This window comes from Myotis yumanensis, unplaced genomic scaffold (assembly GCF_028538775.1).
Source record: "Myotis yumanensis isolate MYYU_CA2020_CCGP unplaced genomic scaffold, mMyoYum1.0.hap1 SCAF_1, whole genome shotgun sequence".
In the NCBI taxonomy this organism is placed as follows: domain Eukaryota; kingdom Metazoa; phylum Chordata; class Mammalia; order Chiroptera; family Vespertilionidae; genus Myotis; species Myotis yumanensis.
The window spans coordinates 181,334,883-181,360,840 of NW_027223752.1; the positions used below are offsets into that span (position 1 = coordinate 181,334,883).

The 25,958-nt window shown below is 39.8% G+C and overlaps 1 protein-coding gene across 10 annotated transcripts in view; it reads left to right on the forward strand.

Moving 5' to 3' along the window:
* The window catches only part of FAM13A (family with sequence similarity 13 member A), a 273,179-nt gene that overhangs the window by 211,140 nt on the left and 36,081 nt on the right, over positions 1–25,958 (forward strand). For all 10 annotated transcript variants that reach the window (XM_070392801.1, XM_070392775.1, XM_070392768.1 and 7 more), the window contains 4 exons: positions 2,097–2,283; positions 15,169–15,245; positions 15,630–15,672; positions 25,206–25,353. In XM_070392801.1, coding sequence (XP_070248902.1) covers positions 2,097–2,283; positions 15,169–15,245; positions 15,630–15,672; positions 25,206–25,353 — 455 coding nt within the window. The remainder of the gene's footprint in view (positions 1–2,096; positions 2,284–15,168; positions 15,246–15,629; positions 15,673–25,205; positions 25,354–25,958) is intronic.

Below are 25,958 nucleotides of genomic sequence, written 5' to 3' on the forward strand. Positions count from 1 at the left end.
TCTTTGTTCAACCCATTTCCTAATTGGCCCCTTCCTTATTTTATGTCCCCCGTGCTTTCCTAATTGTCCACTGTCCTCCTTATTCCTACATGGTATCAGTTCCAAAGTTTCATAGCCCATCGGTACCCTCCTCTTTTTCTTCCCCTTCTCTTGTAACATTCTTTTAAACAATCTGGCGCCTCTCCCATGGACCCTTCTTTCCTAAAACTGCCTTTCCTGTCTCCAAACTCCTTTCACTACCAGCTTTTCCTGATGTCTTCAAGTATTTTATATTAGGATTTTTCCTATAAAGGTTGCACATAACTTTTATATAATTTTACTAAATCTATACATTTTTACATGAAAAGTATAAAATAAGAATAAATTAAATATAGAGTGTTAAAAATCACCAAAGATAGTGTAACTTTGAAAATGTTATGATTATATTAATTCATAAGTTTGTTCCATTATATCCCATCTAAGACAGATGTGAATTTAGATTGCAGAATAAATATTTAATATTATCTTTAATTTTGGGATATGAACTGATAGTAAAATATGGTCATGTATTTTTATTCTTTAAAGCTCATTTATTTTAAGATGTAGCTTTAGGTGTTTAGGGAGGTACTTTTAGGGTCATACCATGAAGAAGAGTAAAAGCTCGTTCATTTGTACCTTACCAAGGCATGGTGCTACATGGATGGCTTAATTTGTTTTTTGACGTGATAAAAGACAAACATTTTGCTAAGTAATTTAATTTTGTGAAAACCTCTTAAAAGGGAATGTTTGAAATTCTTAAAACAATTTCAAGAACATGAAATGAATTAAATTCTGTAATTATGACATTCGTATATACATCTACAGCTAAGTAATGAAGGACCTCCAGTTATAAGCTTACATTCTGGAATTCCTTGCACTGGGAAGTAATAAATTTATATTTTAATTAAAAATGACTTGTACTCCAGCCAAAGTGCTCCTCAGTAGATGAGTACATAAAAAGCTGTGGTACATTTACATAATGGAATATTATGCAGCTGTAAAGAAAGAAGGACCTCTTACCCTTTGAGACAGCATGGGGGGACCTAGAGAGTATTATGCTAAGGAAATAAGCCAATCAGAGAAAGATAAGTATCACATGATCTCACTCATATGTGTAAGATAATGAACAAAATAAACTGATAAACAAAATAGATCCAGAGACATGGAAGCATGCAACAGACTGACAAATCTCAGAGGGAAGGGTGGTGGAGGAAGAGATTAACCAAAGAATTTATATGCATATATGCCTAGCCCACAGATACAGACAATAGTGCTGTAAAGGCCTGGGGAGGACCAGGAGCAGGTTAGAGGAGGTCAAGGGGAGGGGGGAGAGGACATCTGTATACTTCCAACAATAAAGATACCGAAGGACTTGTATGCATGCATATAAGCATAACTAATGGACATAAGACACTGGGGGGTAAGGGAAGGTAGGGGTTTGTCAAGGGCGGGGGGGGGGGGGGAAAGGACACTTATGTAATACCCTTTGTAATACTTTAAGCGAAAAATAAAAAAAAAAAAAAAAAGATACATTTTTTTTAAATGATCTGTATTCCATAGTTTTTATTGTGCTGTTTCTACCAAGATTATCTAACATGGTCAGATTTATATATTAATGCATTTTTACTACTCTAAAATGTCTTTATCATTTGGGAAAATCATCATGTCCCATTCTAAAGAAACACATATTTTCTTTTCAGATTTTTTTTCATACATTGTATCAATGTGTAAGGTGTGTGTGTGTGTACACATATATATGGGAGGGGGGCAGAATTATTTTGTTAGCTTACACTAATCTTCCTGTTTGAATACAAATTACTTTTGGTACAAATACAAAAGTTGTTCATTTGCTAGAAACACAGCTCTTGCCAATTGCCTCTAGGAGTAATTTCTCTTTTAATGTGAGTTATTTGGCACCAAGAGGTTTCAGTAGTGGCACTCTGCTCAGATTTTGATCAAATACGCAAACTGGAATTTCTAGGCACTCTTCTGACTCCTGTGTGAGGCAGTGGCAGTGGCATTAAAATGCCCCTTTTACCTTCTGAGATACAACTAAGATAATTTTCTTTCGATTGTAGGGGACTCATCAACAAAGAAAATATTCCTTCTGGGCTCAGCAACCTTGATGATTGTATTTTGAATGCTCAGGAAGTGGAAAATTTACATGAAAATACTTCTGGCTACATTGGAGAAAGGAGCAAACCTAAACGTCAGAAATCCAGTTCCAAACTTTCTGATCTCAATGAAAATCAAGATTGTCTTGTGGTAAGTGAATAATTTTATAAGATTTTTACTTGCGACCAATTAGGAAATACCACATTTCTTTTCCTTGCTTTGTAAAAAATGAATAATAATTTCAATCTTGAGTTTGACAAAATTATAAATTATGAATTCTGAAAGAGACCTTAGAGCTACCTGCTATACACACTTGTATTTCATTTTTATAAATATAAAAGGCTGGGAAGGATTATATTCTGCCAAAGGAACCAGAGAGAGAACGAACTTGAGTTCCATATTATTCAAACTGATCTGACTTGTCATTCTTTTGAGCATTTTTAACTTTTATTTTTGGGACAGAATTGTCAGTAATTTGCATTTGTCCTTGTTTTCCACATTCTATTTGTTCTTGTCTATATGAATATGTAAAAAACAAGTTTTAATGAATGAACTTAAAGCCAGGTGAAAGGAAAATACAAAGGGAAAGAGGATCAACTTTCTTCTTGTTCAGAAATTTATTTTCAAATCTATATTCTATCAAGTATTTTCTTCCAAATTAATCAGAAAACCTCCCCCGCCCCCCCCCCCCCCAAATTAATCTCCTACACAGTTTCCTCAGACCTGAACCTTGGATCATTAATTTGATATATAAGGTGTTACAAGAGATTTCAGTCAATAACTAAAACAGTATATGGTTTAGCAATGAATATATATCATCCTTTTTTGTGTATTCAGTTTCTCTGGAAAGTGAGAACCAAAAGTCTGTCTTCTAATTCTCTTTATTTAAAAAAATTTTTCAGCCAAAACCGATTTGACTCAGTGGATAGAACGTCAGCCTGCGGACTGAAAGGTCCCAGGTTTGATTCCGGTCAAGGGCATGTACCTGGGTTGCGGGCACATCCCCAATAGGAGATGTGCAGGAGGCAGCTGATCAATGTTTCTCTCTCATCGATGTTTCTAACTCTATCTCTCTCCCTTCCTCTCTGTAAAAAATCAATAAAATATATTTTTTAAAAAAAAATTTTCAGAAAGATATAAAGGGGAGACAGATTGTATAGCATAGCATGAACTGGTGTTCCTAATAAAAACAGGTAATGTACATCCCCACTGTTCGGTGTGTAAATCCTCTTGCTCTCCTTTATCTCTGCCCAGTTGTAAGCTCCATGCTGGGTCCATACATTTAGAAACATTTTCGGGCCACCTATTTTTTTCATTGTCAATTTCTGCACGTGCTCACAGAAGATTCCAGATTTTGCCCTAAGTAAAATACACATGAATGCAAATCCAGGGAAAGCTTGTTTATTCTATTTTCCCCCAAAATGTCTTGATACTCTGTTTCTAGAAATAAACTGATCAGCTGGAATGAACAGAGAGCAGTCATTTACCTCAGACCTCATCTGCCACAGTTCTTCAGATAACAAGTATAAGCCCTGGAACCATTCATGACCCAGTAAATGTTATTGAGTATTGACTTAATCCATATTTGGGGGAACAGTAAAGTTTTTTTAAAAATCATACTAACTTCATTAGCTCTTTATTTGGCCCATGATTTGCTTATCTGCTGAAGAGAATTACAGTAACTAAAAGTCTGACTCTTGGCTTCTTTGAAAAGAGTGTACTTATCTGTTTGAATCCCTTTTTACTGAACTGAACCCATCAATAATCTTTTTTTCACCGAGGATAGTGTCTTAAATTATCTAGGTTGTAACAGCTAATAAAAGTGGAAAAATACATTTATTCCTTAGAATATGTATTTGATTGATAAAAACTATGGACACAGTCTTTGTTTAAAAACATTTGGATGGGAAAACCTAATTTCATTTTGGTCTTACTTACGTTCCCACTTTAGTTGCCAGTTTCCACATTCCAGAATTGTGCCTGTCGCATGTTAAGTGAGCAAAGTGGACTGTGTCTTCGTTGCAATGAATAACTTAAAATCCTGCCCGTGCAACTTAGAAAAATGTTCCTCATCTATAAAGTGAGGGTATTCTCTAGTTATTTCCTAACTCTCATATTCCATGAATTTTTAAATCTCATCTTCACAGGTAACCACAAAACTAAGAGCCAGAGAACATAACAGTGACTAGTATTTAGACCACATCCTGAAAGTTAGGTTGTGCATCTTAACTTCCCACTATTTTTAATCTTCTAATTTTACTTTACCCAACCCTCCTTCACAGTCCTTTTCTACTCCATGTCAAGTTCTTTACACCCTGACTAAACATTTGTTTCCGTAGATTGGGCTAAAGTATTGTGCCTAATTATATGCCTTCCATGTGCCAGGAAGTATCTTGGGGATACAACAGTGAGAAAAGCGGGCAAAACTTGCTGCCCTTATGGAGCCCAACCTTCTAATAGGGGAAACAGACAGTAATCAAGAAAACAAGTAAAACGTAGGCCATATTAGATAGTGGTAACTACTGGAAAGAAAAATAAAACAGGATATGGGGATAGGAATTGTGAGGGGACAAGGGGTGCCATTTTAAATAGTGTGGTCAGGGAAGATATCCCAAGAATTTGACATTTGAGTATAAAGACCTAGAGGAAGTGAGGACCAAGCCATAGAAGGACGAACTACAATGGCAGGTGGCAAAGGCCCTGAGGCAGGAATGCATCTGGAATGTTCAAGAAACCACAAAGACACCATCATGGCTGAAAGAGAGCGAGCAAAGTGAGAGAGGTAAAGGGAGAGAGGGCAGACTAAGGCCTCAGAGATCATTGCAAGGCTTTGCCTTTACTCTGGGTGAGGTGAGAACCCACTGGAGGGCCTCGGTGGAATGGTGGTCTGACTTACTGAAATTGGGTGTGACTACTACCTTGAGAATAGACAGTAGGTGGGCAAAAGCAGAGTAACCAAGGCAGGAAGCTATTGCAGTCATCAAGGTTTGAGATGATTGTGGCTTCAACACAGGTGATACCAGAGCCGGCACATATCACCTTGCAGGCTGTACAGCGCACTACCCCAGGGAGCACTGTTCACATCAGCTAACCCGTGAATGGTCCCTCCTGCAGCACTGCACGCTGGAGTCATGAAGTAGGAGATGGGTTTTGGATACATTTTGAAGGTAGAATTGACATTACCTGTGGAGTATGAAAGTAATAGAGGAGTCAAAGAGACTCCAGTGTTTTGGGTCTGAACAGCTAGAAGATTTGTGTTGCCAGTCTACTGACATGGAGGAGACAGAAGTTCGGAGGGTAGTCCGGTGTTCAGTTTTGAACATGTTAGGGTTGAACTGCCCATCCGATATCTCAGAGGAGGGAGGCCAACTGGTTTTCTGGGCCTAGAGTTGAGGGAGGATATCCTGGCTGGAGATACAGTGTGGGAGTCATCAGCAGATAGAGGCTATTGAAAGCCAGTATCCTGAGTGAGCAACCAAGGGAGCAGTGTGGACAGAAAAGAGGAGTGGCCTCGGGGACTGAGCCTGAGGCATACCAACACTGAGAGGATGGGGAGATAAAAAGATACCTGTAGAAAAGACTTAAAAAGGAGCAACCAGCCAAGTAGAAGAAAAATGAGGTGAGTTTGTTGTCTAGGAAGCTAAGTGAAAAGAGGGTCAGATGATGGATCAAATAGAAGGCTGAATACGGCCATTATTGGAATTAGCAAACTGGAGGCCACTTAATAAGAGAGCAGTTTTGGTGGAGAGATGGGAGCAAAAGCTATTTTCCACAGAAAATGAGAGGAGAGTAACTGAAGACTGTGAGTAATCATTTCACAGTGATCTCACAGCCCACGGCACAGCCAGAGAGGACAATATGCTGTAGACCTAAAAAAAAAGCATCTTGCAGATTTGGAATCTCTGAAGTGGGCACAGTCCGGGCACTTTGACCTTTTTCCTTTCATCTTCCAAGGCTGTCATGGCCGGCAGGGACCAGAGACCACAGACATTTCAGAGCATGGAAGTTAGTGGCCGTGGGTGACAGAGTGTTCTGCCTTATCTCTGTTGCCACAATCTCAATGTTTTCCTCTCCTTAACCCCTAGCTCATGCCTGTGCCCTTTAGTCTCTCTTGGAAACTTGTCTCCTGGTTTACTTTGAAGAGTTAAGACAGCTGGCTGGTGTTTCAGTGTCCTCCCTCCTGCTGCAAAATTTCTCTACGTCTTCACTCATCTTATATTCTTACCTGGTCAAATGATAAAGTGGTTTTTCTAAATTCTAAAGTTAAGACGTATCTTTAGAAATTCTATTTTCTGCCTCCATCTCCGCACCCCACCCCCATGTACTAGTATGGTACACACACACCATTGCTTTCTTCATTGGCTCATTTCTGTTGGCCTAGTAACAGTTTGAATCAAAAGCCATAACTCAGTCATGCATTTTATCCAATAATCCTACCTCTGCTGCTTTGTCTGTCATGTAATAGCTATACAAGTGAACGTGTTACTCAGTTACTTCCCTCATCTGTAAAATCGGGGATATTAATACTCTCGGTGTGTGTGTTTTTTAATGCAATGAAATATGCTAAACAAAACACAACAGGAAAAACTGAAAGCAGTACATATTTAAATTTCTTTCTGTTTCCTTTGCTCTGATCTCCAGTCTCATTCCTTCATTTTACCATCAGATATTTTGAACAGTCCGTACTTGTTATTTTCAGTTCTTCTCGCACTTGCTCATCAACCCGTCGTCAGGATTCTACTCGCTTCTCTGAAGAGACTGCTCTCTTGGACCGACCTGCAGTTGGAGCTGGCCTTGCAAGGCTTTTGTGCTGTGACATGTGCTTGACCCTTGGCCTCCCTACGGCCTGTGGTGCTTTTGATACTTAGACCCTTTTTCTCAGAACTCTTTCTCCCTTGGCCTCTGTGATGGTGACCTTGCCTTGTCCTCTTACCACAATGACTGTTTTCTTCTTTGCTGCATCCTTCACTGGCTAATGTCCCACAAAGCAAAGTTGGATGTAAATGTTACCCAGATTTCTGCCTCTTATCTCTTTTCTACCAGCATTTAATCTGAGAGCTTCCCCACTTCCCTGGTGCCAAATGTCACCTCTTTACAAATGACTTCCAAATCAACATTTTCCCCCAAATGAACATTTTTTTCAAAAAAAAATACTGATTTTAGAGAGGGAGGAACGGAGGCAGAGAGAGAGAAACATCAATGTGAGAGAGAGAAAACGATCAGTTGCCTCCCGAACACACCCCAACCGAGGATCAAACCGCAACCTAGGCACGTGCCCTGACTGGGAATCTGACCCAGGACCTCGCTGCATGGGAGTACGCTCCAACCAACTGAGCCACACCGGCCAGGGCCCAAATCAACATTTAATCGATGCTCTCTGCAGTTCACCCTAGAAAGTACTTCAAAGTCAACATGTTAAAACCAAACTTGTCTTTTTCTCTTTGATCTCTTTTCATCTGAGTTTATCAGATCATCATCCTCTTAGTCATTTTCAAAGTCCTTTCCTTTTCTTTACCCCTAATCCTTCTTCCAACTTTTCAATAATTTGTCAAATGTTGTTGACTCTACTATAAAAATGTGATGTATGTCACCCCTTTTCTTTTTGTATTGCCATTACATAGCCGAAGCCCTTATTATAACTAGTCTAAAACCTTGAAACAGCCACCAGCATATCTCCAAGCCTCCAGTCTCTGCCCTCTTCCCTCTTCAAACCATTTACCTGCTACTGCAAAACAATCATCTACCAAATGCAGAGACTGTCAACTCTTGTCTTCAGTGCAGCACAACTCAGCCAGAACTCTTCTCAAAAACTACATGACTGCCCTGGCCAGTGTTTCTAAGTAGTTAGAGCATCATCCCAAGCTCCAAAGGGTCACGGGTTCTATTCCTGGTCAAGGGCACGTGCCCGGGTTGCAGTTTCACCCCTGTCCCAGTCAGGGCATGTGCTGGACGCAACCAGTCAATGTGTCTGTCTGTCTCTCTGTCCCTGTCCCTCCCTGCCTCCCTCCACTCTTTCTAAAAATCATAGGGAAAAATCCTCAGGTGAGGATTAACAATAAAAACCCAAACTACAGGACAGTGATTCTCTGAGTGGTGTCAACATAATGTAAAGAGGCCAACACTATGAACCACAGATTTAAAGTTAATCATTTAAATTAATGATTGTAAGCATTAATCAAGCATACAACAGAAAACTATTTGACAAGCAAAATTTAGGTAATCAGAGACACACTTTCTGCCTTCCTGAAGTTGGCATTTTCAAAGGGTGAGATAGAGAAGAAACAAGGAAAACAGTCAGGTGGCAATACGTGCCGTGGGGAGAAACAGAGCTGAGTAACAAAGTAGGAGGGTGGGAGGTAAGGATCGTGTTGTATAGATTAAGGTCCTCAGGTCAGGCTTCCCTGCGAATCGTACTTGTGCAGGGACCTGAAGGAGGTGAGGGAGTGAGCCATCAGGATAGCTAGAGAGACTATCCAGGCAGAGCGGGCAATAAGGCTTAACCTTTTGAGGATAAACAAGAGGCTGCTGTGGTGGGAGCAGAGTTGAGGGAGAAGCATTATAGGAGATGAGGTCAGAGACAAAGCAAGGGCCATGGTCACTTAAGGCTTTACAGCCATTTGTAGGTCTTTGGCATTTACCTGGAGTGAGATGAACAATTAGAGGATTAAAGGGAAGAAAGTCATTTTCTGATGTACCTTTTGAAAGGATCACTCTGGCAACTGTGTAAGGAATAGCCCAGAGGTGGTGAGAGATGGACAAGAACTAAAGCAGAATAATTGGCATCATTGAAGGAAGAGATAATACTAATACTCAGTTTTGTCCAGAATGACAGCAGTGGAGGTAGTAAGAAGTGGTCAGACTATCGATACCAGTATATTTTGAAGTAGAACCAAGAGCATTATCTAATGGGTTGTATTTGGGATGTGAAGAAGCAGGGAGGGGTGCAAGATGACTCCAAGACTTTTGGAGTAGCTAGAAGGATGGAGTGCCATAGATAGAGAAACTGTTGGAAGGGTAAATGAGGGGGGCATCAATAATTCCATTTGCATATGTTGAGCTTGAGATGTTTATTAAAAAACAAGTCAAGTGGGCAGTTACATATATGAATCTGGAGTTTAGGGGATAAATAAAATAAGCTTGGGAGTCTTTGGCACACCGTTGGGTATTTAAAGCTTTGAGATAGCCCTAGCTGGCCCCTAGGGAAGGAACAAAGAGAAGGGTCCAAGGACTGTGCCCTGGGACATACCAATATGTAGAGGATTGGTGGAGGAGAAGATACATGCAAAAGAGTTTAAAGGGAAGCAGCTAGCAATTTCCAGTGCAGTATGGGGGCAAGAGCCTTATAGATTTTAGTCAAGAGAAAATCAGAAGAGAGAAATTGGAATAGTAGGTACATGATAATTTCACATATAATATCCAGCTAACATACATCTGCCCCGCTGGGAGCTATTTTGGTTGGAGAAGGGAGGAAGAGCCTGGGTTCACGAGAGAGTAGGAGGAAATGAAGAAAATTGATATAGTAGCTGGAAACAATGCAAGATTAAGAGTCTTTTTAAAAGGCGGTTATATTATACAGCATTAGTATAAGCTAGGCCAAAAGAGAGGGGGAAATGATGATGTAAGAGAAGAGTCCATTGCAGGATCAGTGTTCTTGAGTAATTGACAGGGTTTGGGACCTAGTGGATGAGTAGAGAGCTTTGATAGCAAATTACTTTGATTCAAAGATCGTTTCATCAGAAACTCGAATGGTTTTTCCCCGATGCCCCCTTCACATAGCACCTGTGTTTTAACCACAGGCTACTCATAATCTAAGAAAAGTGAGTACTCTACATTTTTTAAAAAGATTTCTATGAATTTATTGGGTTTACATTGGTTAATAAAATTATATAGGTTTCAAGTGTGCAATTTTATGATACACTAGAGGTCCGATGCATGAAATTTGTATAAGAGTAGGCCTTCCTTCCCCCGGCTGCTGGCAATGGCTTTCCTCGCAGCCCCGCTTTGAGAAGTCAGGTCTAATTAGCATATTATGCTTTTATTATTATAGATCATCTGTATATTGTATTCATTACCCAAAATCCTTCAGTCCTCATTCCCCTTTTCCCTCCTCTACAGCCCCCCCACCCTACCCTCCTTTTCCTCTGGTAATCACCATACTGTAGTCTGTATCTGAGGTGTATGTTTTGTTGGGTTTTGGTTTTTTTTTTACTTAATCCCTTCACCTACTTAACCTCTCCTCCAGCCCTCTTCCCCTCTGACAGCTGTCAGTCTGTTTCTATTTTGTTCCACACATGAGTGAAATCATATGGTGTTTGTCTCTCTGATTGGCTTATTTCACCTAGTGTAATATTCTCCTGGTCCATTCATGCTATCACAAAAGATATGATTTCTTTCTTTTTATGGCCAAGTAGTATTCCATTGCACAAATGTACCACAGCTTCTAACTTTTTAATCTCATCATGTTTTTACACACATCTATGATTCATTTTCCTTGTATTATATTGAGTAAGAAAAGAATGTGCTGGCCTTGAATTTTATGTTTACATTTGTATTCAGATAGAACCTATTACAGAAATCAAGGTAATATAAACAATGTAACAAACTGCAGTTGGAGCAGTAACCAAAATACAAGTGTCATGTTGACAAGGACAAGTGTGTGTCTGGCTCACCATTGCACCCCCATGCCCAGATGGTTAGACACTCACTAAACATGTGCTGGGGGGAAGAGTGAGTGAACGGTTGCCATATTGTTTAGGGTAACTTGTATAACAAAAAGACCCAAAACACAATGTCTTGGACATAGTAAACGTTACTCCTCCTGTGACCGTCTAGAGCAGGAGTTTCGGGCTGGGGAGAGGAGTCGAGGGCTTGCTCCATACAGTTTTTCAGGACCCCAGGCCAACTCCCTCTCTACCGTCTTCAGCAGGTGGCTTCCCGGCACTCTGGTGGTTTTCATCTCCATTCCACCTCAGAGAGAGAGAGGGAGAGAGAGAGAGAGAGAGAGAGAGAGAGAGAGAGAGAGAGAGCAAGAGCGATTGAATGCTGAGGCATGTACCTGGTGGGTTAGTGTCATGACCAGGTCTGGAAGCCACACACATTGCTTCTCATATCATGTTGGAGGCAAGTTGGTCGCTTGGCCCTCCCCCATTGCAGAGGAGCCAGGGGATGTGTTCTTGCTGGGCATGTGGCTATGCAGTCCTGTGGACGAAAAGGATGGAATTGGGTGGACAGCTGGCAAGCTCTTCCAGAGGCATCTCTTAACAGTGCCAGTAGTTATTTTTTAATATGGGTTAATTTATACAGTTTTAAGCAGTAAAGTGTACAAAAGGGAACACAAAGAGATTCAAATCTGCCATTCATCATTTGTTAATGAGAATATATCAAATATTCTCCTCCTAGAGCTCAAGGTTAGAATAATGAGCCTGTTTTGACTAGAAGCATTCCATGTAGCCGTCAGACTGAGCTGTTTGTATATTGAGAAAAGGCATTTCTTTTTTTTTTCTTTCTTTTTTTTTCTTTTCTTTTGGTGTCCTCTATAAAGGCTTTGTCAGCATTTTACAGTTTTAGAAGACAAATTTGTTTTTGCTCCAAGTGGTTTCATGTGCTTCAGTGGTCAAACAGGTTTTGAGCCTTAGCTTCAATGCCAAAACAGAGCTGGGGTAAGAATTGAAAATAAAATCCACAGCCTAAAGCTTTTTTAGAGGCTTTTGCTCTTTTTAAATTTGAGGTTCTTTTATAATTTAAAAGTATAGTTCTTAAATGTCCCTTTGACACTCAAAAATTTTCCAAATAAATTATATCATAGCAAATGTGTGTATTTTGAAAGTCACTCGTAGGACTTATATGAGGCAAAATTTTCTGCATTATAAATGAGGCTTTACCTGACTTTGAAAAAAAATACACCTCAAGAAGCAATTTCATTATATTACAAAGTCATACTCTGTTCTTTGCTATTTCTTAAATTACCTATTTAAAAGATTACAGCTTTAGAAGGCATATTAAAAGTTAATGCAATAAAACATTTTTGTAAGAATTCTATTAACTTCAACCTTTAATAAATGAAAACATTAATGAGCTGCTCTTATCACACCTAGAGAAGAGTTTTGGACATAAAACAGTTCAAAACCTTCAAAAGGCATTGAGCCAGTATTTTCTCCTAAGACAAGTACTAATAACAACAACAGAACATTTGAAAGTCCAGTAGCATATTTATCATACAATGAAAGCATTCTATATTTCAGCCTTCATTTTGACCTGACCATTACATTCATCCCTTTCCCCACCTCAAGGAAGTGGAGGAATTACGATATTATTTCTTATCTTAATTTTGCCTCCCTAAATCCTAGGCAAGAATGGAAGTCAGAATTTTTTTTTTTTTTTTTTTTTTTTTTTTTTTTGGAAGTCAGAATTTATAAAACATTTTGCTCCCAGGGAAATAGGTATTTTCGTTACTGCATTCATAGATCTTTACTACCGTTGTTAGGTTCGTTCTGAAAAAAATCGAGGTAGGTTGCCAGTTGTAACACATTCTTCACATGTTCCTGTTTCCAAAAGGTATAGGAGGGCAATCCAACTACCTTAGCAAAGGAACACTGTGTACTTGCATGCTGCTTTGTAAAAGCAGACCATGAATATTCAACAGTCTCAAATGTGTGGAGGACGGCATGAAAGTAGGAATTCTTATAAAGCTTTAGAGAGGACGACTGAACAGTACGGAAAGTCACCATTTGTCAGTTACATCTATAAAAACTCGGGTCCTTGGGGAGTTCTTAAACATTTGGACCAAACACTTTGAAAAAAGTGGAGGGGGGAGGGAGTTGAAGAAGTTACTACTTGTTTTATCCCTGGAGATCAGCTAAACTTTCTTACATTTTGAACTGCTTTTTGCAAAGCTTCCTATTGTATAACATACCTATCTATACTTTCTTTTTTTTTCTTTTTAATTCTCAAAACCTATATCAGTTATATCTTGGTTCTTTCTGTTAGGAAAAAAAAATCAATCTTCTGACATCGTCCTACGGAAATATCTTTGCATTTATGTAATGCTATTATGGCTTATTTTCTGTTCTCCCTTTCTGAATATTTCTTAGCCTTAATCTAAAAATTTGTGTCTTTGGAAATAGTCATTTGCATATCATTATAAAAGTATGTTATTGACACTGTTTTAAAATGATCTGGTTATGCTTTCTCTAAGAATTCATGTTTCAGAACTTTAGGAAAACCTAATACTATTGCACTAGATCTTGCACTAAAGATTTTGATAATCTATTAAAGATTACCTATGAGAACAAAGATTCTTTGTCATAGATACATCACCCTTTATCAAGAAGATCACTTCCAGGTAATAGGAGCAATTCTGCTTTGGTTAAATGAGAGCCATTTTAAAGAGGCTTCTTGTAACCTAAGCTACTTAAGCTTTAGAGTAACAAAAACGGGAATATAATTGTTGTCATTTTTTTAAAGTTCTCAGGTTTATTCTAAAATTATCTAACGGTGTAAATTATCTCAGCATGTAAATCTTTGTTCAGTAGCAAACACAAACACTGTCTTTCAATTCCTGGGACATCATCTTCACTGTGGACAAGTAGTAAAATATTGTCCTTGGGGGTTTCATAGTTTTAGAAAGAATAATAATACTATCAACAACAGCTAATATTCATTACATGTACCAGGTATAATTCTACTGCTTTAACTATATTATGTCGTTTAATCTCATGACCACCCCTGTGTTGAGTAATGTTGCCATCTCCATTTTCCACATGGGCAAATTGAGGATCAAGTAGGGTCATATGGATGCTAAATGATAAAAGTAGGATCCAAACCCAAACATTCTGACTCCAGAGCCACCATTATAACTATTATATTATGCTGTTTCCCTTACTGTCTATTCTTTGATGAAGCCTAGTATTTTAAACTTTAAGAATTGTAGACAAGTTGGCCAAACCAACATAAAAGGAAAATAATTCATCCATTTACCAAGTCAAAGATTTGTTTTTTTATCCTAATTGTATGTTGTTTTTGTTGTATTTTGGAGATTTTAAATATATGTCAGTTTCACGGGAGTATTGTGATCCTTAATCAAATTTACTTTGTAAAGAGTTTTTCATAATGGGGGGTTATAAATATGTAGGTGAATACATGTTGCTTCAATATATGTGCAGGTTATTTCAATGACACAGAATAGGTGAATTATGCTTCATGACCTTTACTGTAGATATGAATCTTTGAGTTCAATGGTATTCGGATCCACGTCTCTAAGGCAGTTATGTTCTTGAGTCTGCTAAATGTAAATGTGCTCGTTTGCTTATTTACAATCTTCCTTCATGGGGAATGCTCACTTATTCTGTGCTCAGTCATCCGAATTGTTTGTGGAAAGCATTGCCTGGTATTCACAGAGGCCGTCAAAAAACCTTGCAGATATCCCTCCTGATAAGCATTACGCCCTCCTGGTCAGCATGAAATACATGCCATTCAAAGTAGGTTTCCCATTTGTAATTTTTATCTTAGCAGATGTAAAGATTAACATTAAACATTGCAGAAAGGTTAAGACAACCCCATTTCTTTTTATGGGTATTTTACAGCATAGCTATATACTACCCTAGATCATATTGGCAATATGTATGAAAGTTGTTAAATAAGAAGTGTTACATCAGTTTTTGATCAGTTTCAAGGTCAGATTCCTCTATTCTAGTTCTAATGCCATCCTCATATTCTGACAACCTGAGTTTTGCTATGTTTAGTTATAAAATGTGGAGAGTACCTAACAAGCACACTATAGGGCAAAATGTCCATTTCTATGATGCTGTCAGATATCTTTGTTAAAGAAATGATAAAATTTAATATACACTTTTCTGTAAGCAGTGTATAATAATAAACTGTCATCAGTTTACTAGTTTTAACAAACATAGAAATACAAGGACAAGAATTAGTTATATCTACATATTATCTAATTTTTCTGTTTTAAAGAAGGCAGAGTATGCTGTTGCATATTTCTTACCATTTCTACTGGGCACCCAATGATTTGTTTTGTTACAGAATATGGAAAGTCTCAACTCCACCCCATCTCATGAGAGTGCTAGACCTGATCATGTTGAACTCATGTCTGATGACAGGTAATTTTAGAATTTTCTCCTCATATTTTTTTATGAGTTTGAGTAGATTTTTTTTTTTTTTAGTTAATGCAATGTGCATTATAAGAACTAAAATGAATAGAATTAATGGACTGTATGTTTGCCAGCAGTATTTTATAGCAAGGAAAATACTTGGAATAAAAAATCTACCCTGGTGCTATTAAAGCCAAATACCATATTCATGTTTGTATTTCTACTTTTGTTTTATTTTTATTACATTTTTGTTTTCTTTCAGTTTTGAATTTTATAGGAATTTTATTTAGAGCTACTCAGCCTACTTTTAAAGTAAATTATAATTTCAGTGAATGAAAAGCATTATTATAAAACAGATTGACACTTTGTGACACTTTTTGTTATTGTTTATAGGAAAGAAAATGAAAAAGACAGTGGCCACAACCAGCATTTTGAGGTAAGTCGCTAACAAGTAAGACTGTAACTGTGACAGGACTGTTGGTATATTCCTGAGAGTACACGGGAAGCGTTATTAGCCTGTCAGTAAGGGGTAATAAGATTGAGGGGCAGGACTGTGATTGGTTAGAAAAGTAAATATGGGGACATAAATATTACTTGAGAAAACATAAGAATGCCATTTTTTTGCTTTTTCAATTCTTTGATTTTTACTTGTGCAATAAACTTGAGTAGTGTGGAGATTTCTCTTTAGGTTTTTTCTTAAAAATAAAACAAAACATTGCCCTGTTGGTGCGGCATGGCTCAGTGGTTGAGCATTACCTATGAACCAGGAGGTCTCGGTTCAGTTCCCAGTCTGGGCACATGCCAGGGTTGTGGACTCGATCCCCAGTGGGGGGCATGCAGGAGGAAGCCGATCCATGATTCTCTCATCATTGATGTTTCTAGCTCTCTCTCCCTCTCCATTCCTCTCTGAAATCAATAAAAATATATTTAAAAATAAAATAAAACAAAACATCAAAGCTACTGGTTGGGTTTTCCATGATTTTATGCATTTGTACGTGATTGAAATAGCCAGTGAGTTTTAGTGGCTCTCTCACAGGGATTATCTCATTAACTCTCAGATTATCATAAAATCAGTTTGAGTTATTAAATCCAATTCATTTTCTGAGTTTTGTTTCTTATTTTAAGTAGACAAGATGGAAAAAATACCTAACTCCCTTATGTCATCTATATCTTAATGTTTCGGTGACTCGCCTGGCTTCCCTGCTGTCCTCGGAGGCCATCACCAGGCTGACCCGAGCATTTGGTTCCCTTGCTCCCAATTCTGGCTTCCATTCCGTGTGCTCAGCTTCATTTTTCATTCCTGTGTATATGTCCTCTACTACTGCCTCATGCTTCCAACTCCACCTTTCTTCTTATTGTGTTTTTTTTTAGGCAAGAATTAAAGCTTTTCTCAACCCGGAATCTACTCTTGATATATTAATTATACATAGAACTCTCCCTCTAACCTAGTGAATCCTAATCTTTGTTGGGCACGGACCTAATTCACTGATGGATTTATTCAAGAACTTACATTAAGCTCTACTATGTGCAGGTACTGGGCTAGGAGCTGGGATTTCATAGCAGCTGCAGCCCCTGCCTCCATAGGGTTTTATAATCTAGCAGATTACAGATCTAAAAGCTGTGGATCTTTCCTAGAAAAATGCACACTCATGAAAAAGTTGCCATAAAAATGCTGGAAATTAATGGCTGTGGGCTCCGCATAATCTTCTATTCAGTTCTTGTCATGGATACTTCTTCATTAACCCAGTCAGATAAGAGTAGGGAAACGCTTCCTCTTTCTGACTTCACGAATGGCCTCTTTCTGAGCCATTTCTTTCATCTCTCATTTCCAACTGCCTTCCGTGGGACCCACGCAACAAGCTGACATTCTTTTCTTGTCCCTAAGTACCTTTTCTCAGAGCATAGTTTCCCTGGGATATTGTTGTTTTGTTTTTTTCTGGTTTTATCCTTTCTCTGCTCTCCTCCTCTGACCACAGCAAGCACCTACTTACCATGCCATTGATCGTTAAAGAAAATTGCTTTGCCAGCCTTCTGGAGAGGTCTTCTCAGTTCTTCCCTTGTGTGCCTGTTATTCTTTATGAGCTCAATGGGTGTAGGGCAACCTTTGTGGATGAACTTCATAACATTAACTCATAAATTCCAACTGGCATGCGAACTTAACTCATACTGGACTCAGTTTGCCTTGGTATTTCTGTGGCTGGCTTCCGTGGCCATGGCTGAATCATGGGGAAAGAATCTCAAATCCTTTTTTACCTGCCAGGACCTATTTTTACATGTGCCACCCATGTGCAGTTACTAATCAGCACCTAGCCCACTGTTGGCACTCCTTACGCATTCGCTATTAATAATCATGGTCATCGTAATAATTTTAGCTAGGAGATAAAACTATGCAGTGAGTTAAAATCTAGATTAAGCTCTTGTGTCACCTTTCACAACTGCACCAAAGGAGGAATAAGACATCACTGGGATATTGTCTTGTGGGATGGTGTTTCTACTCACGGAGGCACATGCTTCTTGCACTGACGGAAATACATCGTTCTTGAAGGGCTGTGAAAGACCCATCTTCCTTTTTAAAACTTCTTTCCCTTGTTTGTTTTGTAATTGTTTACTTTCTAATATATGTAGCACTTTCTAGAACATTATCCAACTGAAATAGTTAATGTGGTTTTCTGGTAACACCACAATAATTTCTAAATTTCAGAGATGAAAAATAAATCTAGACTTTGGTTACTGCTCCTCAAATTCTGTTGAGCCAATATTTTCTTTCAGGGCTCCTACAGCATCAGATTGAGATGCCAAAATATACATGCCAAAATTGACATGATGATGTTTCCAATTGAATTTTCCATTAAGGCAAATTTTTAAAAATCTTTTTTAAAATATGTTTTATTGATTTGCCAGAGAAAGGACGGGGGGGGGGGGGGGGGGGAGAGAAAGAGAGAGAAAAAGAAAGAAACTCAGTGTGAGAAAAAACATCCATCAGTTGCCTTGTATGTACCCTGACAGGGTATCAAACCAGCAACCTTTAGGTGCATGGGATGACGCTCAACCGAGTCATACCAGCCAGGGCCATTAAGGCAAATTTTATCTTCATTAATATTATTGTCTATTAAATTCTCCTTGTAAACTCTCACTTTCATGCAAGATACAGCATATGACACCTGTTAGGGAAAGGTGGTTTATCTCTCTTGTTTTGACCAGAATTTATTTCCATTAGAATGAGGAACCCTGACATTCAGCCTCAAATGCTCTGTAAAGAGAGGCTTGTCTCAGAGTCTGCTTCTCCAAGGCAAATGCAGATATAAATGCAACTATATTTATTAAGTAATCATTTTGCAGCCTTAAATGTCGTTTTGTTTGAATGAATGTGTTGAAAAGTGAAAATGGGCTTATCCAACTGTGTTGTTCGTCTTTTTAATTTCTTATAATTATGCTACTAATCTTACACAGTCTGCTGCAATCTCAGACAGTGAATAGAGTTATCCATTTTCTATTTTATCTGAGTTTCTTTTTAAAAATTTTATTGATTGATTTTAGAGAGAGAGAGAGAGAGAGAGAGGAAGGGAAAGGAGAGAAGGAGAGAGAGAAACATCAATTTGTAGTTCCACTTCCTTATGCATTCATTGGTTGCTTCTTGTATGTGTCCTGACTGGGGATCAAACCCACAACCTTGGTGTGTCAGGACAAGGTTCTAACCAAATGAGCTACCTAGCCAGGGCCTTATCTGAGTTTCTTAAATGGTTTGTACTAAAATCTATTTGGTGACGTATTGATAATGAAACACAAAGTTGAGTCACTTCAAAATGCCGACACTGTAAGTATGATTTATTTGGGTATGTTCTTTTGTTTATTTTTTTTCTATTTTTTTACTTTATAATTTTTTTATTGTTGACAGTATTACAGATGTACCCTCTTTGCCCCCCTCCACCGAGCCCCAGCCCCTCCCCCAGGCCTTCACAACATTATTGTCTTCTATTTTTAAACTAAATTAACCACTGAAAGGATCTGAAGAGAAGTCATCCTTAAAACTAGCAAATTCTAGGTTCTAAAAATTATCCCTGAAAACAGATTTTTCAGACTTCTGTTTAAATGGAGTTTATACCTTACGCTTCTATTTGATTCCTTCTGATAAGTTATTTTCTATTGTGGAAATATATTATGCTTCAGTATAAAATCCATAATAGTAAAATTATAAATTTATACTTAAATCACTTTGTCAAAAAGCAAACCATGTAAGAATTATTCACTACATGGAAGGGCATTATATTATCTGGGGGAGATTTTATGTCAGTAGTATAAGGTTAATGAAGGTTAAATTCTTCAAAGATACTTTTACATTCTTTTTGCATTCTAAGCCTACTGCTTAGGAGAGCTTAGGAGCATACCTTCGATAACAAACAAGACCTTCATAATAAATAATCCTGCTTAAAAAAAAAAAATAAAGCAGAAAGAAGGAAAAGAAGAGAGGCGAGGGAGAAAGGAGAGAAGGCAAGGCTGAGAATTAATATTGATCACAAGATCTCAAGTGCAGACTTCATTTTTCCCTGCGAAAGTCTGAGATAGATTCCGAAATGGACCCATTAACAAGTATTTATGAAATGGATGGCTCTGTTATTTCAAATTCACTGTATTTCATGGAAGCTTTAGGATTTTGTTATTGGTTATAATGTTAGAACCAGAAAAACTAAAAGGCTTTACTTGTTTAGATTCATTTCTGGTTCCATCCAGTCTCAAAAGATGACTGAAGCTTTGCAATTCACATGGATTTTGAAAATTTGTTATGTCCATTTTCCTCTCTTGTCAGGCCAAACAGTAAATATTTATGGTTCCATGTGGTCCTTCTATTAACAGTGTGTGGTTCCATCCTGTGCAAACTGCATTATTCAGTACACTCTATGACCTCGACATTCCTGGCTCTGCTAAGCTGTCAAGCTACTTATCTGTGGCCTGTGCAGGGAAGGGAGGAGGGTAGGGCAATTTTTCAACTGTTTGAAGCCAGAGAAGGAGCAGGATCAATAAAGTCTGGGGATAGAAAAAGCCCAGCCCAGCCAGATGGATAGACGTAGTTATTTGTTCCTTGACCCTAATGAGGTGTGTTACCTGAGGCCCCAGGCAAGGTGAGCTCTCTCATTATTTGTTTGCTAGCATACTGGGTATTTCTTTTAGAAAATGCATGATACTTGGCCCTTATGTGTTCAATGTCTGCCTTCCATGCTAAATTCTATTATCAGATTTTTAAGTTGAGGTATAATTACCATATAACATTATATTAGTTTCAGGTCTACAATATGCTTTGACATTGTATATATTGTGAAATGATCACCACAGTAAGTGTAGTTAATATCCATCACCACATAGTTGTAATTTTTTTTATTCTTGTGACCATTATCTTGTTAGTTCTTGTCATTCCAGTGCTTATGACATAGTATGTGTTCAATAAACACGTGCCAAATGAATGAATGCAAAAGGAAGATAGTGTATAAATGCAAATAACATTTCTTTTACAGTTACTCTGGGCTGACTTTTTATACATTTTTTTAAATTTAATCATCACAACAACTTTAGGAAGTCATCTTCTATATTAGAGAAAAGAAGCTAACGTACAAAGAGGTTTACCCACTGAAGATCTCATAGCTACTACGGTGGTATTTAAACTCACATCTCTGACTCTAAAACCCATCTGCCATACCATATTGTCTCTCCTAAGAGCCAGTCCGTTTATTTCAGTACATGAATATTCAGTGTGTTTTCATATGGCACAACATTTTGACAAGGGTTTAATGTGTGACATCTCGGTTGAAAATTGTGAAATTGACTTTATGTACTCTCTGATTTAACTGAAGCTATAAGACGTATAAAGAACAAAAGTTAAAACTAAAAATAATTTGGTACTTGAGAATGTCCCTGACATTTTAACATTAATTATCTAGTAGGAGAAACAGATAAGCAAGTAGACAAGTGCAGAATGTATTGTAAGGGCTAGTAGAGTGGAACCGTCTGGCGAGGTGTCTCACCCAGCTGAGGCTGACCAGCGCTAGCGTCTGAAGGGAGAGTCGTTTTCTGCTAGTATATTGCTACAGAGCCCAGCTTCCCCAGGGGCCGCCCCTGAGCAGCACTGCTGGTCCCTCGTGCATAAGCGCTGTGCCCGCACCAGGAGTCCACTCTGTAATCACCGGCCAGGCAGCCATGTCAGGTTCAGAGACCAGTGGAGCCAGCAACCGGGAATCAGGCCTCTGCGGGCAGCAGGCAAGTGAAAGAGCGGCCTCAGGGATGGTCAGAGCACAGCTGGACAGGCTGAGCATGTGCGTGTGCTGGTGAGTGAGTGCCGTGCCAAGTGTGTCCATGGCTGGGGAGCTGGTGCGGGTCTGTGTGGGAGGAACCGCTCCACTGGTGTGTAGGAAATCAGCCAGCAAGTCCAAAAACTCCTGTAAGTCGACATAGGTCTCCATTATGAATGATATCCCATTATATGTGGTACAGTGCACATACGAAATGCCCAAGTGGGGTGACCCTGCCTCCAGGTACAATGATCTCGTTGCTAGTCCTCAAAGGCTACAAAATACTCACACCTCGGGACCTTTACACTTGCTTCCCCTCTTCCTGGAGTGCTCTTTCCATCGACCACTTGCCAACTCGTTTCCTTCGTCTCTGCTCATGTTGGAAAGGACCTCTCTAACCACCCAATATAAAATAACAGGCCTCCCCCTCTCTCCAGCCTCCTTTCCCTGTTTTAGTTTCCTCCATAGTCCATACCGCCACCTGACATGTTTTTTCTGAATAACTGTCCTCTTTGGTACGGTTCAGTAGACAGAGGCCTTATTTTGTCCACGAAAGTTTTGTGCCTGTCTAGCACATAGTAGGTACTAAAAAATTATTTCTTGAATGAGTAAATGAATTGCCTTTGTATGCAGCTGACATGTAATGCACAGCCCTGTTACACACATGTAGTTTGTGACATATATTATTACTGAATAAAGTAGTACAATGGTGACGTGATTCTCTTCGTTAGAAGAGTAGAATCTTACAGAGGTTATCTATTCCCGCATCCCACCCAGGGTGGTACCCTCTCCCTCTCCCACATGCCTGGCTCTCAGACTTTATTTGAACACTGAAGGTGGGCAGCTCACTAATTCACAAGGTGGCCCATTGCTGTATTACACCAAAATTGCCTGGACATACTCGAACCTGTTCCCCTGAATGCCAGCTCTCTCTGCGCAGGAAGCTTGCATGTCTTACACAGAGCCCAGCATAGAGGGGGTGCCCCAAACCATGCTGTTGAAGGAATAAATAGAAATTCATATGTTTTGGAAAAAGAAAATGAAGAAAAAATTTTTAATGTTTTTACTTTGAAATTGGTGCTAATTCAGATGTAGCAATCATAAAAAGTATGTGTTTTTACATTAATTTGTATATATGTGGAATCTCAGGATTTTACATGTCTGATGTCAAGCTCTGCAGTGCCCTGAGGGAGCAGAGCCAGGGACAGGTTTGGGGAGTGAAGCCTGGTGGCCTGCACAGCCCAGGTCGCAGGCCTGTAGCTCTCCTGGAAACACACATTTTGCCATTATTACTCTGTGTTTAAAATTCTTCAATGGCTTTCTGTTATCTACTACAGCATAAAATCCAAACTTAGCCCAGTATACACGGCCTTTCGCAGTCCACCCTCTGCTTACGCAACACCCTCAGCATCTGCCAACCCCTTTTGTATCTCCAGAGCCAGCCACCAGGAACCTCTTCTTTTGTTGTGACCATGGGGACCCTGCTGCCCCGCCTGCCTTTGTACTTTCCCCTCCTCCCCAGCCCCTCTGACCCACACTGTCTGCACCCCAGTCAAGACTTCTGTTGCTGACACCTGACGGGAACACAAGTGGTTTTGTTCTCCAATTTTTTTGATAATGCACCTAAAATTCTGCTCCGCCTATCTTGTAGCACATGTCATCTCAAAGCAGGTTGTGTAGGCTCTTCTCCAGCTCCTTTCTCTAGCACTTGGAGACGTGCCAATGTTTTACTCCTCTTCACAGGGTGCCTGATAGTAAAAAGAATGATCGCTCCGAGCACCCTGCTGGAGGCCTGTCATACCTTCTCTCAGACCTTCAAAGGAGCTTCCCAGATTGGAGTGATTGCCGGGTTGTGTAGATCAGGAAATGGAGGCTGAGGGAAGTGAGGTGGCCCAGCTGGGGCACCGGGGCACCGAGCTAGTGACCGACAGTCACACGTCAAACCCAGGTCGGCCGTGAGCAAAGCCGGGGGCTCGGTCACATTCCTTGTGAAGAAAATGCCAGACTTGCAGCACAGAATCGCATTTCCTATAGTCCTACCTTTTTATGACTCTTAAGTGTAGCAGCTGTCATAAATCTTAATTAAGAAAATGTTCATTTGCTGTATGCAGATTCTAACACACACGCCACACAATGGGTGGCAGGTTGGCCCTGTAACTTCTAAAAAGCTGAACACCAGATAAGTCACTCAGCACTGGTTACTTAGGATTCAGCTCAAGGAACAAGTAATTCTTGTAGTATAAATGCATAATCTGGGGTCCCCCCCCCCCACTAGGCAAGGAGCATTTTTGAAGTATCTTAAAGTCCCAGGTTCACTTGGCATTTCTATCTGACTTTAGTAGCTCATCATAAAGCGAGTGATGAGATTTCATTTTATCCCAAATGTGAAGAGAATGCCAGTCCTTGCACATCATTTCATGGTAATAGTAAAAGCTCCGGCTATTCCCCTGGTGATATTAAAGTAGGTTGAATAGCTATTAAAAGTAGCTGGAAATGTTAGTAGTACTTTATTTTAAGCATAAGAACATTTCTCATTATGGAATCATTTATAACTTCCAGATGTTTTTGTCTTTTTCATTTAACGATGGTATATTTGCTAAAGTAAATTTCCAGTTTTTTGCAAAGAAAATCTTTGGCACAGGTTAAGTGCTACTTGAGAAATATGTTTGTGGGTAAACACTTTTGTTTATAATTTTATGAAAGAGGGGAAAGTGACGAGATACCAAAAGATCAGGGTAAAAAAAGAATTCATTTCAGTGCAATTTTCAGAACATAAAATCACTTAGCTAAAATCGCAGCCTTTCAGGGGGGGGGTTTCCCTTCCCCCAGATATTCCAGCCTGGTGTAGTTGCCTCCAGTAAGCAAAGCCAAGTGTAGCGGAGTATTTAATACTCAGTGACAGTTGCATATTTGTTAGATATAAATTATGCATCGCTGACTTGCCAGCTCTTGGCTTTTTACTTAAAAAAAAAAAAAAAAAGTTGTGTTCCCTGTATAATTCTGGCTCATTTCTAGAGTCCATATTCCTTACTGCTAGCTGAGATAAGGTGCCAAACCTCTGTGCTATTTGAATTTGCGCAACGATTCTTTAATACCCAGCGCTCCTCCATAAATAGTCTGCTCTCCCCACACTCAGGGAGAAAACCACCGCAGGAAATCTGGGAATGTGCCTCGCTCCTCTTAATTGATCTAAGCCTGCAGGGCGGGCAGTGTTCACAGCCTCTCTGCTCCTGGCCTTTCGGGACTGTTTACGCAAAGGGGCAAAGAAGTCTGCCGGCAGAAGACACCATGTTGCTCCCACAGCCTTCGCAGCAGCGGTAGCGGGGTGGTTGTTTACAGTCTGGAGAGCCAAGCTCCTTTAAGGAAACAAACTCCTCTCCCTCCTTTCTGGCCCCAATCAGTGATCTTCAAGACCGCCAGCTGCCTGCCGCTGTCAGGAGGAGCGGCCCCGGGGAAATGAGCTTGTCTTTCTCGCAGAAGAAAAGTTAAAGAAGCGCAGCCGGACGGTGGCTTTGTGCTCGCGAGTGACCAGCCAGTGTCCAGGGGCATCAGGCTATGATTTTGGTTTCTGTGCCGGGCGCACCAGCAGCAGTGGCTTGGGAGGTCTCATCCGGACGGAGTGGACTTGCTGCAGACGTTTTTGGGTCTTGGCGAGCAGTAGGGACTTAGGATCGCTGTGTTGTTATTGCAGAGCCCCACGATGAAGATCCAGGAGCACCCCAGCATCCCTGACACCAAACTGCAGAGGACTCCTGATGCCGACACCCCGCAGGAGAGCTTCGTCTTGGAGGTGCCCCGGCTGGACCTGACCGCCTTGTGTGAGGAGAAGAGCTGGGCAGGTAGGGTCGCTGCCTGACGCTTGGGTGGTTTAATAAAGGAAAAGCGTATGTAAAGGAGTGTAGCCGAAAGGCATGTGTGGGTGAGAGTGACAGCTCTGCGTGCAGGTGTGACGGCGTTTCTAAACGACTGAAAAACCCTTTCCCTGGCATAGGACGTGTCGTGTTTAGTGCTGCCAAGAGTAATTGCCCTCTAAGGAAGAAAATGTGCTTGCCCGCTATCAGTGTCACCTTGCAGTCTTATTCTTTTTCCTTTTTCACTCACCGGGAGTGCTGCTGTGGGGAGCGTCTTCCCTCTAATAGTACCAAGCAGAGTCCTAAGGAGCCGGTGCACATTTAGGATTTCATCTCAGTGTAACCCTTTGTCCCCCGACTGCTGCGTGCCAGCCATCGACCTTCATTAAATCTCCTTCCCATTTTTCAGGGCTGTTTTGGGTTTGCTTTGTTGTGTTTCTGTGCCTGTTATTATAGACTTTTTAAAATCCAGATTAGCAAACATAAGGGATCCGCTAATTAAAGAGAACTCTGCATTAAAGTGTTTATCGAATGCCTCTAATACAGTGTTTTAGATGGTTTTCTCTAGAGATTTTTGGTTAGAAAAAATGTTA